The sequence below is a fragment of the Rhea pennata genome, chromosome 6, assembly GCF_028389875.1.
Source record: "Rhea pennata isolate bPtePen1 chromosome 6, bPtePen1.pri, whole genome shotgun sequence".
Lineage (NCBI taxonomy): Eukaryota > Metazoa > Chordata > Aves > Rheiformes > Rheidae > Rhea > Rhea pennata.
This window is the reverse complement of record NC_084668.1, coordinates 33,892,216-33,905,886: the sequence shown is the minus strand read 5'-3', so window position 1 is coordinate 33,905,886 and position 13,671 is coordinate 33,892,216. Positions and strand designations below refer to the sequence as shown.

The 13,671-nt window shown below is 32.1% G+C and overlaps 1 protein-coding gene across 6 annotated transcripts in view; it reads right to left on the bottom strand.

Moving 5' to 3' along the window:
* Positions 1-8: 8 nt before the first annotated feature.
* SGO2 (shugoshin 2) overlaps positions 9-13,671 on the bottom strand; it is a 24,222-nt gene continuing 10,559 nt past the window's right edge. For 5 of the 6 annotated variants that reach the window (XM_062579400.1, XM_062579398.1, XM_062579399.1 and 2 more), the window contains 5 exons: positions 13,433-13,515; positions 12,751-12,986; positions 10,219-12,240; positions 7,096-7,243; positions 5,038-5,462 (listed from right to left, as the gene is read on the bottom strand). In XM_062579400.1, the coding sequence (XP_062435384.1) occupies positions 5,357-5,462; positions 7,096-7,243; positions 10,219-12,240; positions 12,751-12,986; positions 13,433-13,515 (2,595 nt within the window). In that variant the 3' untranslated portion in view covers positions 5,038-5,356. Of the gene's footprint in view, positions 63-4,183; positions 5,016-5,037; positions 5,463-7,095; positions 7,244-10,218; positions 12,241-12,750; positions 12,987-13,432; positions 13,516-13,671 lie in introns of those variants that run through there. The other variant, XR_009958858.1, reaches the window with a different exon arrangement.

Genomic DNA, 13,671 nt, shown 5'->3' with positions numbered 1-13,671 from the left:
ATATTTTTCCATAAAGAAGTAAATGGGAGGAGGATGACATAAAGGAGGATGTACATAAAGAACTGTAAGGAGAGAAGGTTGATGATAATGTCCATTTAGTGCCCATTAATGACCTGGTAGTACAACTTTTCTTATTTGTACTTAAAAGCATATTAAGTAAGCACATTTTTGAATAATAATAATAATAAAAGATAAGAAGTGATACTGCAGTTAAATGATACTTGGATGATTTCTTTATTATTAAACTCAAATAGAATTAAGATTTGTGCTAAATCTGTATGGTATTTCTAATGTAAATAGTTCAGATCTTTCTTTTCAAAAATGTCATGAACCTCTTCATTTCTAGTAATCTCTTTTTTTTCCTCCCATTAAGCATAAGATAATATTTTGGTCAGAACTGTTCCCATGCTACAAATAATCAAAGCATTAACTAAATCTAATACTCCTCTCCAACAGCAGTATATTTGAAATAACAGAAGTATCATAGCAATATTAATACACAAATGAAGCATTAATCTACCTATATCTGTGAAAGCAGATGTATGTTCTCATTCATCCCACTTTCAAATACTTAGTTTTAGATCCCCCAGAGAGTCTATGACTGAGTAGCATTTCGTTGTATAGTTAAAAAAAATTTTTTTTAAGTGGAAAATATAATAGCAAGACAATCATAGCAAAAAGATGGCAGCAGTCAACAGTCATGGTTATTGCTTGTCAGTATGGTTAACCTGTTATGTCTGTGAACTGCTTGGTGTTTTAATTTTAAAACCTTCTAGGATTGTCATGCATTTTTGCTATGTCATAGTAAATAGGAATATTCTAAAAGAAAATAAATTGGATAATTCTAACAAACATTCATTTCTATAATTCATAACTCTAAGCTTACTTCAGAGATACAGGTTGGCTTTTTTTTTTCCATGTTTTATCGGTGTAGGCAAATTGAATTTTGTAACCCCAAAGATAATAAAACTGATGACCCCTGGTTTGCACTCCCTTACTATTATATAAAACTCTGATGTTGTCATTTACTGTTTGGATAGCAGTTCCTGAATCAGACATCATGATTCCACACATTTCTCAAAATGCATGTCTTTTTCAAATATATTTATATATAAATGAATCTGCCCACAAATCTAGCTCTCTTGTGATCAATAGTTGTCCAGAAATGCTCCCTACTCCCATGTTGGTGATAAGTAATAGTAAGAAGGATACTTATCAGTAAAAATCTGTAATCAAGTTAACTTTACTGGTAGTTTTAACTTTTATATAAAAGAAGCTGAAGAAGGAAAGCACATCAATGACGGTGCAAGCGTGGTATTAAACACAAGATTTCTGTAGCCAAGTGATTTGGATAAAAGGATAGATTGCTTTTTTAAAAAATAAAACATGTAGATGTGAAGACTGCTATTAAAACCAAAGGATTTCTGCCCGGCTGTGTTCCAGTTGCAAGATCAGGACCGATAAACTGCATGTCTGGCAGGATACCTTCTCTAACACACACATTAGATTTATTCTCTATATTTTCTTTACAAAATGAATACCTAAAGTAGCAATTGAATTCTTGCTTTTAATTTAAATGGAAACAAGTTCTTCAGTTGGATGCTGGAATCCAAAATCTTCACTAATAAAGAATACTGGTAAACCTTAAGAAAATAAAGTTTTCTGTTCTAAGCTGCAAAATGCTTTTCAATACAAAATCCAACAAATATTGCACAATTTGTAATCTTCTGGCTATTTACTGAGTAATACATCTTTATTTAATAATCATTTTGTTATCAAATAAGGATTTTCTGAACACTAACTTCAACTGTCATTTATAATCCACCTTTTCATTAACTAACATCTTCTGCAAAGATACTGTTATAAAGAAACCGTATTCAACTGTTGAGTAGCTTTTCAAATTAGTTTGAATGACACAGAGAAAGAAAACTGATCACCAGGGTTAAAACTGTGGTTCCTTATGCCCAAATTCTGCAAACACTTACATACATTAAGAATTTTATGTAATTAACCTTGAGAGTTAGAACACATTCATTGATTTGTTATGCGAATTTGTAGATGCCAACAGTATTTTGTGGACAAAAGTTGGAAGAGGACATCTGAGACTAAAACTTTAATAGGGTCTGCAACAAAAATTATTGTGACTTAGTTGTTTTAAATTCTTTAAAGTAGATTCATTAAAGTCAACCATTTGGACAATAGATGTATGTCAAAAGATGGTACTTTATCAGGGTTTTCACAACTGCCTTCTTAAGTGATTACACTTCAATTCTGAAAACAAGTGTTAACTTCAGGAATTAACCCAGGAAATTCTCAATTCGATTAACTCTGTAAACAAGGTGGAAGATTCAACTTCTGTGTAATTTACAGAGTAATATTAAAAATACATATAAGATATGAAGAAACATTGTCATCATCCAGACAATACTTCCTTTCATTTCTATTCATTTAGCTACAGATTAATTCCAAAAAGCAGTAATATCATACCAGGTTTCAGTATATAGTTTGATTTATACCTACTCAAACTGAGGCAAAAACAATTTAAAGAGGAGCTCTTCCCTCTTTTAGCCGTAAGTACCTCGGCATGAAATATTTCAGACATACATTTAGGTTTAGAATACTGATTTTTAAAAATGTGATAGTGAAAGAAAGAAAGAGTTGAATAAACATAAATCCAGCCCAGATTGCTTCTCCATAAACAAAAAATAATTTAATATAGGTGGAAAAAATAATAAAAAAAATCTCTGATTACATTCTGATTCAGAAGTAACTGTTAGAACATAAAATATTATTTGTAGCCACGCATTTATGGAAGATATTTTTATTCCATCTGCAGCAGTCAGTACTCTGTATCTAAAAAACCCAATCAATTAAATAGCTTAATAATTAATTTTTTACTAGATTAAGTAAATATATAATCCAGCAAAAAGTAACTAATTTGCTTAATATCTTGCAGCTACATATTGTTGCATCCAGTGCACATTTCATATTTGGAAAACAAAATTAAACCAAATCTGAATTTATAAATTTATCCTTTACATATAATATTTTATTCTCTTTTTTGTAATTACAAAATCTCACTGTAAAATCTTCTTTTGCTGAAAGGTTCTTAATAAATGAGAACGCTATTTGGCACATCTCTTGATCCGTACAACATAAAATGGTATAATAAAAGTATTAAAGAACTGCTTTTTCCCAACTTATAAAGAAAATCAGCTTAACTGACACTGTGTCTGTAATAGCAGAAATAATGTAAAATAACATATCTTATCCTAGTTTAAGCAATTTCAGAGAAGTTACTAAAGACTGCCAGGAAATACTACTGTCATTCTCTGCCTCCAATGATGAACTGATGAAATATGCGCTCACATGCAAATAACAGAAAGAGCTAATGAAGGAGATCAAGATACTGGATATACTGTGCATACTATTTCTACAGATAAATACGAAACCAAGATAGAAAACGCAAGCTTTTTAATACTACCAACAAAAAAAGTGCTATCAAGATTATAACATAGATCTGTAACATAAATAAACCAGATTACAAGTGTATCTTAAAAATTATATTGCTTATATAAGTCTAAAAAAATTTCAGATGTTTTCTCAAAATCGAGTGCCTGACTTTTTGAGAAAAAAAAAGTTATAGATCCAGGAATAGCTATATGTTTTGGGGGTTTTTTCAGTTGTAATAATTACTGGGAATAACTATGTGGATTAATTCTAAATATGTATTCTTTCAAAAGACATAATTTAGAATACAAATACATCTTTTAACATTTTACAGTGAAAATTACAAATGTCCGCAAACTACCATTATTGTAATATCAAATTATTCTGTGATCATTGTACAAATAAAACCACAGGCATTTAGCTCCCTTCTCAGCAAAAAGCTTTCTAAAGAAAAAATATTAACCTCCAAAATTCCTTTTTGTTTGTAAATCACCACCTTTCAGTCATGTTGTAATGATCAAAGTGATACTAGTTAGAGTGGAGGTACAAACAGATACAGACAGAGTAAACAGATTTTTTGTTGCTTTTAAGCATGTATAATAAATTTAGGAAAACCAATTACATAAGAAGAGATGTTAGAACAAGGTTAGAACACGGGTCTAGCTAATAAAACAACTGGAGGTTTCAACAGTGAATGCTTTGGAAAAAAAATAAAAATTGTTGAAATGCTTACCGAGACTTCCCTGAAATACTCTTCCAGCCTTCAACAATTTACAATTCAGGGATATCCTGTGCCAGAAATGGTGTCTTCTCATAGATTTTCCTTCCATGAATTTCTCCAATCAACTTTGAAGCTCATGCCACCTAGTAACATCTACTCCTGTGTCAAGGAATTTCTCAGCCTAACTGCATATTGTGTGAAGAGCCATCTTCTATAAGCAAATAAGTTAGTTTATTTTTAATCTGAATGAGCTATAATGAACTAAAATGAACTATAGCAAACTCAGCTGCAAAATGAACCTGAGCCTTATCCAATCTAATCTGTAAAAGTTGAGTACACTGTGAGCTATAGTCTGCAGTTGGCAACAACTGTGATTCAGATTATCCCAGAAAACTGTGTCTGTTGACAATGCATTAGAGGACATGCAGTGGATTCATGAGGCTCCTGAGGAGAAACAGTATAACAAGTCTGATACAGGATGTGGTTGTAGTGTTTGTCACACTAACACTCTGTCAACTGGAAACTCACAGCACTGCTTTGTCTGGATCATACTTACTACTGAATTTCTATTATACTGCTGTTTCTGTCTGGTTGTCTCTGGCAATACCAGAATTTGTCTACTATTCCAAAAAAATAAAAATAAAAATACACCCCCTCATTCAAATTTCAACATGATTCTGTGAAATCTAATAAAAAAAAGAAAAAGGAAAAAAAAATCAACTATCACATTTTGTTCCACTTTATAATTAAACAATAATGAGACTTGTTCATCTTTTTTCAGTGGATTTATCAAAATTCGGGATGCTTGTGTCTTTTCCAGCCAGAACTGAGAATAATTCTGCTCCTGAAAAATATGAAGAACTCAGTGTAATTCACAAAAGTGATTTATTTTTATTCTCATTAAAACTTACACTTTTTCTTACAAATTAAGAAATGCTGCAAACTCTGCAACCAACTTACTGACTGAAAATGCATAACATCAGTGAAGTCTAACCTGTATTGTCCTCCTCAGTGAGGTATCCTGTGTCACTTACTTATAGGTTCCTTTCCAGAAAAATCTACTTTGGAATGCTGTGTTTCACCTTTATTAATCAAAAAACAGTAAGCAGTCTATATACCATTTTGGGAAAAAACGAAGTACACATTTTAAAAATAGTGTTCATAAAGGCAATTCTCTTGTCTTCTTCAAATAAATTTTGATTTACTTTTAAAGCTTCTTTTATTTTTTACTTTATAAACAGGGGAATTCAGAAAATCTGTATCTGTAAACTGATCTCCACGCCTTAATTTGCTGCAAACAAAAGAAATAAAACAAATGTCATAGGTGAACACCTGTGGCAAGCACCTACGTAACTAAAACAACAAATCTAAATGGTAAATACTATCAGTGAAAGCTTGATACACAAAAGACATTAAGTTTATGAAAAACAAATATGTCTGAAATAGCAAGACACAAAAATTATTTTCCATAAATAATGCTAAAAATCTTACTCTTTTTATGTGACACATACTATATTAATATGTGAGCAATCATAACTTGCTCCTTTAAGGCAAAACACAAAAATGATTTAAACCAAAGGCCTAATAGTATCCAATCAGGACAGTATATTTGAAAGTTATATATAAAGAAGAGACAGTATCTAAAATCTCAAGTGAAATACAAAAGTATTTTCTGTTACTAGCTTATTGTATCTCTCCAGAAATACAAAACTAATAGGATCTAATAGGAGAATGTGTCACTATTATAATATCATAACATTATTTTAGCATCCAATGAAGATCAGTAAAAGAAAAATGTAATTCTAATCCTTCTACATTTCTTTTACAAAATTTATGGTAAAGATATCTCTAAAATATTAGAAACCAGTGGAATGAAAAGACACTTTTTATGCTACTCTTTGTTTCTGTTTGTCCTCAGCCTCATTGTAGCTTATAATTGTTTGTTTACTTACATAGGTAAACAAAAATATTTTTGGGGTGCATGAGAACAGCAGACCAATTTTTGTCAGTTCATGGGTTTATTTTCTCATTATTATAAGGAAATCTTGATAATGTCTTTAGGTCATGAATATGTACTCTGCTAATATATATACACAGAAATGATTTTTTCCTTAAATTAATATTATACCTTCTCATTATAAGAGAAAAATCTCAGAATATTTTCATAAATAATCAACTTAAAGGTCCATCAGGACTTAGATTTATTCTACTTCACATAAGTGCAAATTCCTTGATTTTCTTATGCAAGTTTTTGACTTTAAAATCCTCTTAAAAATTTTAATATATATTACGTAATTTCTGTCTTGTCTTCTTAGATTTGGAAAGCCTGAGTTGTGTCACTGAATTTGGTAAGCATATTGAGAGGTGAATTACTAATTATCAAATTAATATATCTCAAGTTCAGATGATTTCTTATAACTAAATGTAGTTAGTTGAAGCAAAACCATCGGATTTCATAACATTACTACATAAATTGTCTTGCCACTTGACAAGAGTCTAAGGACATTATTACAGTAAAAAGGTTATATCTGAGTAGAACATTTGCAAACATACATCGCCAAGGGGGTTTATGATATATTAAATGTTAAGAATTCATCATTATTCACCACAGGTATAAAATATTAAATTAAATTATGAACTGTATTTTAGTTTTTAGGACTGATGAATGCCTTTCTTTGGCACTTGGGAATCCTGTCATAATAACAGGAAACACTTTACATCAGTATCAAGGTATCTTTCCAATTGAGTTTATGAAAGAAATAGTCCAACTGCTTAAATTTTCTTTTTTTTTTTTTTTTTTTTTAGATAAAATCTTTATTAGGGATAGTTCTGTCGTACAAAACCCCCCCCCCCCCCAAAAAAAAACCCCAAAAAAACCCAAAACCCCAAAAACAAAAAACCCCCACTCATTTACTTACACCTACCAGTTTAGTTTGGGTTCTTTGTAGCAAATAGCGGCTCCTCCTCGTCTAGCTCGAACTGCTGAGTTTTCTTCTAACATTTGGAGGGATTTAGATAATGAAGTGAGAGAACACATACTAGTATTTGTCAGATCTTGCAAAGCCTTTTTCCCTGTGAATACAGTAGTTTATATACATCTCAAATATTTTATGAATCATTGAGTAAACTTTCAATTCATAATTATTTTTAATTAATATTTGTTAATCCAATTAATTGGTTACTGCTCCTAATCTAAAGATGTTCAGCACATGATGGAATAGGTGAGCAAAACCAAATGCTTCAGCTTTCACTTATCCTAGTCTGAGCTGTCTGAGGACTACCGTGGTTCTTGGGACAGTCTAAGAAAGCCTCAAAAGTACTGTAAGTTGAAGCTAGCTATTTAAGGTTCCCAAAATTTGTTATTATAGTCAGCAAAAGTAAAATTGCAAACATGTCATGGCCTTAAATGCAAGGGATAGTATACATTTGTAATTTGAAGATTCAATCTGTATGAGGCAGTTCTCTAGGACTAGATTTTCCCTGTCTAGGACTTGGATTTTCCAACTTTATACCAATTCTGCAAGAAAGGAACGTAGCAAGGGGATTAAGTGAGCCCTCATTTTTAAATGTATGCTATGGAGCTGTTTACAATGCCTCACATTTTGAAGCACAGAACATGTCAAAGAGAAACACTATATCTAAAAATTAGCCATTCTTGATAAAAGCAGTACTATTTGTGTTAATTTTCTGTAAACTTTTGAGTTTTTAAGACCAATCCAGAATGCTAGACTAAATATCAATACTTTGGAGACAAATACTTTCAGTAATTTCAGTAAGATACTGAAATTATTACTTTAACCTGCATTTCAAAAAATTCTAAACCATTCATAGATTACAGTCTTCCTGAGAAGCACTGAGATTTAATGCAGAACATAATCCAAGATGAGATAAATATACCCTTAGTCTGGATCCCATTCTTCAAGAACGTATATTCCTCAAAGATACAAATCAGGTTTTATATTTCATGCATCCAGTTAAGAACACTTTGGATGTAGTTTTGCAGTAGAATTAAAATTAAAACTCTTACCTTCATTTCCTGAGTTTCAAGTCTTTACTCATTTAAATCTTACGTGACAAAAGATGCATGCTATTTATCTCATAGAGAAGACTGATATTGGATAAATGACAAATTTTCTTTTATGCCTATCCTGAAACTAGTAAGTGATAACACTGAATGTTTATATTTTAAAGATGTAAAGATTTTATTTCTTCACAGTAACATCAGAATGTCTTGCATGCTCTTAGCTAATGGTCAGACTGATAGTGCTAAATTACCATTTTCTCCGTAACAGAATTCTGTGCTGAAATCAAGTAAAATCTCTCAGGGGAGAGGACAGTTCATTTTATAAATATTCCTCTGATCTACTCTTCTATGTTTCTGCTTACCACATTTCAGAGGTTCTTCATTGGATTTTTGCTACTTTTACTTGTAAGTACATGAGGTGTATTAAAGTGACTTTGGTGACTTTGTGCTGCTTGCAGTGAGTCCCTTGTGACTTACGAGGGCAAAGGCAAAAAAGTATTATTTTTTGACTGAGTTCATTTTTTCCTTAAGGAAGGGCAGTGTCTGTTTCATTTAAATTAGAGGGGGCTCTCTGATCATGAAGCACCTCCCAACTCCGACCATCTCACAAATCATTCACGACTTGGATGAGGTTTAAAGAAGAAGTAAAATGTGATTCTGACCCTAGATTCCTAAAACTTGAGGTCAGACATCAGGTTAGCTTCTTTTTGAGCAGTAAGTGTTTTTGAGACTTCTATGAGTCTGAATTATTTAAGAAAGAGGGATGCCTTTAAGCATGAATATTTACATTCACATAGACCTAATTAAATAGAAACTTCCATGCTAGAAGACTTTCAAGTTGTATTTTTAAGCACAGGTCAAGGTAGTGATGCAAAGAGCTGGATTCATCAGGAAACTTTGCATTTCCCTGTTTCCTTTTAATTCAAGGCACAAATTTGAACGTAGAATGAAAAACAAACTGTTTTTTTTTTGACTATGCTTAAACAAATGAAGATCAGATGATTAACTTGCTTCTTTTTATGTCAATTATATGTCAAAAATACTGCTGATCACAGAGCTTTATTAATTTCTCATGGAAGCTAATAAAATTATAGGATCCTATTTCTACCTTCAAAAGAAATCTAAAATGGGAAGAAGCAACCACTAACTAACAAGAGTAATATGTTGCACATTGTTCTAATTCTGCCAGGATTCCTATTCTGCTGTCCTACAAAATAGGAGATCATTTGACTATAGTGTCATGGCAATCAAATGAAGCAAAAACAGTATTAGACTAAGAGTTCAGAATCAAAGCTATCAATCTGAGCTAGGAAACTGACTCTAGCACACATACGTTATTCATATATTCCTCTACCACTTTCACTGTATGATAAAATAATTCAAATCTTTTCTTCTAGACTATTGTAAAGTTTGATTTTTTTCTTAACTTAAACTTATTTTAAAATAAAAGTCATCATATGAAAGCATTCTCATAAGTAGATGCTACAGAAGACCTGCTCAAACTATTTTCTGTAAAGGCCTGAGATTTCCCATTGAATTACAGTGTTCCTAAAGAAATACAGACCTAGTTAACGAAAACAACTCTTGCTTCTGTTCTCCATTAATAAAGGGAACAATATAGTTTATTGACTTCTGCTTTATATAAAAGCCCAAGTTACTATATCTTTTTATACTCAACTTTCTGAATCCTACCACATCTTTTGCAAAAATAGTACAGGCTCTAACTTTAACTCCTTCTCAAAAATGTAGATTACTTGCATCTGCCTGGCCAAACATCATCCTGGAATATACTACAAAATAATAGAAATATTAATTACCGCAACTTGAAAATGTATCATGACTGATAATATGATAGAAGATAGGAATAATGTTACTGATTTTCTGTCTTACTTTTTTCTACTTCTGTTCTAGCCAGTCTAATCAAAGAATAAAAACAGGATAATATTCAGAGAAGGTACCTTATCACCATTCCAGGCATTACCTAATTTAAAAAGCCCCTTTTTTCTGCCCCCCATACACTTACCACAACAAGGTATCAGAGACTTTTTATAAGTTTCTGTAGAAGTATGATCCAGTTTTTGCTCTGCTATTTCAGCACTCAGTGTTTCTGTATTATCATTTTTTCCATAGATTTCAGAGTTCTTCAGGACAGAGAAGTCCACTGAAACATTATGAAAATCAACAACTGGGAGCTCCACATGGGGAATACCTTCCTGGAAAAAGCTACTTGAGCTTGATGTTGTATTCTCAGAGCAGTCTACAGGTAGGAATTTAAGAAAGTCTGATTTTTGAACTGTTGGCTTTAACTTGCTCATAAAGGAACCTGTCTCAGGCAGGACTTTCTGGTTGTCCAAAATATTCTGCTCCCCTGAGTCAGCATTCCCCAAATCCTTTTTTTCTGGTCTGATCTCAGTAAAATCAGAAATAAAGCTCCCTTTGTTCTCTACCTGATCATCAGGAGAATTAATAACAAAAGGATTTTTATGTGCCATTGATGAGGAATCTACCTCTTTCTTTAACATGTCAATACTGCCATCAGCAACCTTTTTTGTAGAGGAACTAGCTTGCAATGTATTCATAGCTACATAATTCTCAGAATCTAAAGCTCCTTGTATTTGCAGTGTTTTAGCTATTTTACTTCCATGGACAACATCTGTGTGCAATGCATTCTTATTTTTTAACCCTTCATTTCTACGAAGTGTAAATTGCTTAAGGTTTTCTGTTGGTATTATACATACTTTCCGGCTAGCTTTTGCTAATGTATGTTTTAATCTTCCTGGTGAAACATTATTATTCCTTCGGTCTATTTTCTGAATGGTTTTATGAATACTGCCACTTTCAGTGTCTCCACTTTGTCTGTAACTACTTTTTTGGTTGTATTTACTCTTTCCGACATTCTTCTGTTCTTCTTTGCTCTTCCAGTCATGTTGGCATATCTCTGTTTGAGACGTTTTTGAACCATGTTCTCTATACCATCCGTTTTCCTCTCTATAATATTTTGTTGCATTCTTTTTAGAAGGGTTCTGAAAGGCTTTCCTATTCATTTCTGGGCTGATATGTTTCTCATTTGTATGTAGAAAGTCCTGCTGTAAAGACAATGCATTAGAGATGTTATCCTGGAACGGAAAACTTTCTGCAGAATAAACTTCAGGGGAGATTTCATTATTAGATGAGTTAGAGTCTGCTTTTTGTATTTTGTTTTCCATATCTTCAAACTTTTCTGGGAAAGTTTCTTGATTTCCTTGGACTTCTTTCCTTGGACTCAGTAGGTTAACCAGGTAAGTCCTTCTAGTATCTTTAGCTTTACTTGGGCAACCCTGTTCTTGATAGTATTTGCTGGTATTTTTTAAACTCAATTTACCTAAGGAATTCTCTGTAGGTAGCTGTTCTGTCTGATTTTGGAATATTTGAGTTCCTGAGTCACTAGTTTTTGAATCTATACTGCTGTCAGTCTTAGAGCGCCTTTCTTCTGCATATGAATGTGAACTTACTTTAGGCTTGCTTTTCATTTTCTCTTTAGAATAGTTTACTCTTCTGAAATTTGCTGGTGTTTTATCAGAATTGGCATTACTATTTTTATTTTGGTGTAGTTTATCTTTCGATGTAACTGTGAGTAGTTCACCTACATTACTGGCAGTCAATTCCATATCAGCATCATAAACAGTTTCTTCAGGTTTAATCTTGTCCACAGGCATCTTAAAACGTATGTTATTTTCACTGCTAAAATGAAGAGGTGAAGGAATACTGCAAGACAAGCCACTGGATTTTGCCTGCAAGTTCACATCATTGCTGTTGCTGCTGCCATTAATATCACAATGAAGCAGATTATTTGAACTACATTTTTTATCAGAATTCTTAATATTAGGTTGAGTTTTTGATCTATAATGTATTGCATGTTTCTTCCTTTCAGTCACATTTCCACAGAATGGCAATGAACTATCAGTACATTGTTTTGTAAGCTCCTTGGACTGTCTCGGATATTGTGCACTACTAAGACGAGTCAGAATGACATTGTTGCAGTTTAGTTCTGTAGCTAACTGATTTTCTGCAAGCAAAGAGAGAAATTTCAGCAGGTAAAAAAGAATAGAGTATAGCTATTAGAATAAGATAGACAAGATTGGACTAGAAGCATAGAAAATGTCAAGCTGGATTTTTTTTTAACCGATACACATTTTCATTTGTTGGTTATAAAAATCAGTTTAATTAGAGCTAGTTTTGCATTTTACCAAAGTGGGATTTTTGCAATTAGATATAAGTAGAAATGACTATTTCTCTGACTCCTTAAGTTATTATTTGGTTGTTATCTTAGCTTTATTCAGTTCATGTTAGGTTTTGTTATGATTTCAGCTGTTTTCTTTCCCCAGTGAACATTATTCTACAAATGATTGTCAGGACACCTGTATTTATGGGTAAGCATTCTATTTTTGATTAAAATAATTTATTACAGTTTATGAATCTTATTATATATTCTATATTGTACATCAAGTAATGAATTACTAAGTACTGTCTCTGTGATCTCTGAAAAACAAATCACCTGTAGAGAAATACATCATACCTTTCAAAAATGTATTTGTGTCTTCAGTTGCTTCCACCTGGTCTATTTCATTTGACTTTTGATTATTTTTATTGGAAGGCAATGATAATGCAAACCTGAGTTGATCTGAGTGTACTTCCTTTGACAAAATTGTAGTAGTTGTACAAGAATTTAGTTCTTCACACATAGAAGGGCTATCCTGCTGTTTTGCATTAGATGCTGCAATTAAAGGAAGCTTCACTGGCAGTTCCAGAGATCTGAAAAGAGGAAATTTTACTGTAAAGACTTTATTACATTTTATGCCATAAAATTCACTTAAATTCACTTTAATGCATTCCTTTAGTAAAATCTGGCTTCGTAAAAAGCAGAAAACAAGAGCTCAAATATGAGATGTGCTTTACTTCTGGCTCTATTTTAGGGTAAAATGTATTTTTTCTGATAGAGACCCCTGCTTCGTGCTGGTGAGTTCCCACAAAGAAACTAATTATTCAATCAGAAGCGTTGTCTACCAATATTGCTCATAATTCCAAATCACATATAGGTAACTTCTGAATTGGACAGAAATTTTGTTCACATTGCTTCAGAAATATTAGAACAAAACATACAGTATTAGTTGTTAAAACAAACAAACAAACAAACAAAAACTACACAAAAACTACAAACACTTAGCTTAGCAACTTCTACATTTAATACAATCACCTACCTAGCTGACTTACAAATACTCCTGACCTGGTCGTCTGTACAGCTGCTGTCTCTCTCTGACAGGAGAAGAGAACTCTGAAGATTCTTTCAAAAAAAAAAAAAAAAAAAAAAAAAAAAAAAAAAAAGTGGAGAAGTAGAAAGATTTGAATATTCTCCTAAGTATTAGAAATATGCCCTGAAAAAAATAAATTAATGGGCAAAAATAGAAGTACTGATCAAAGTTGCATGATACTTAGTGGT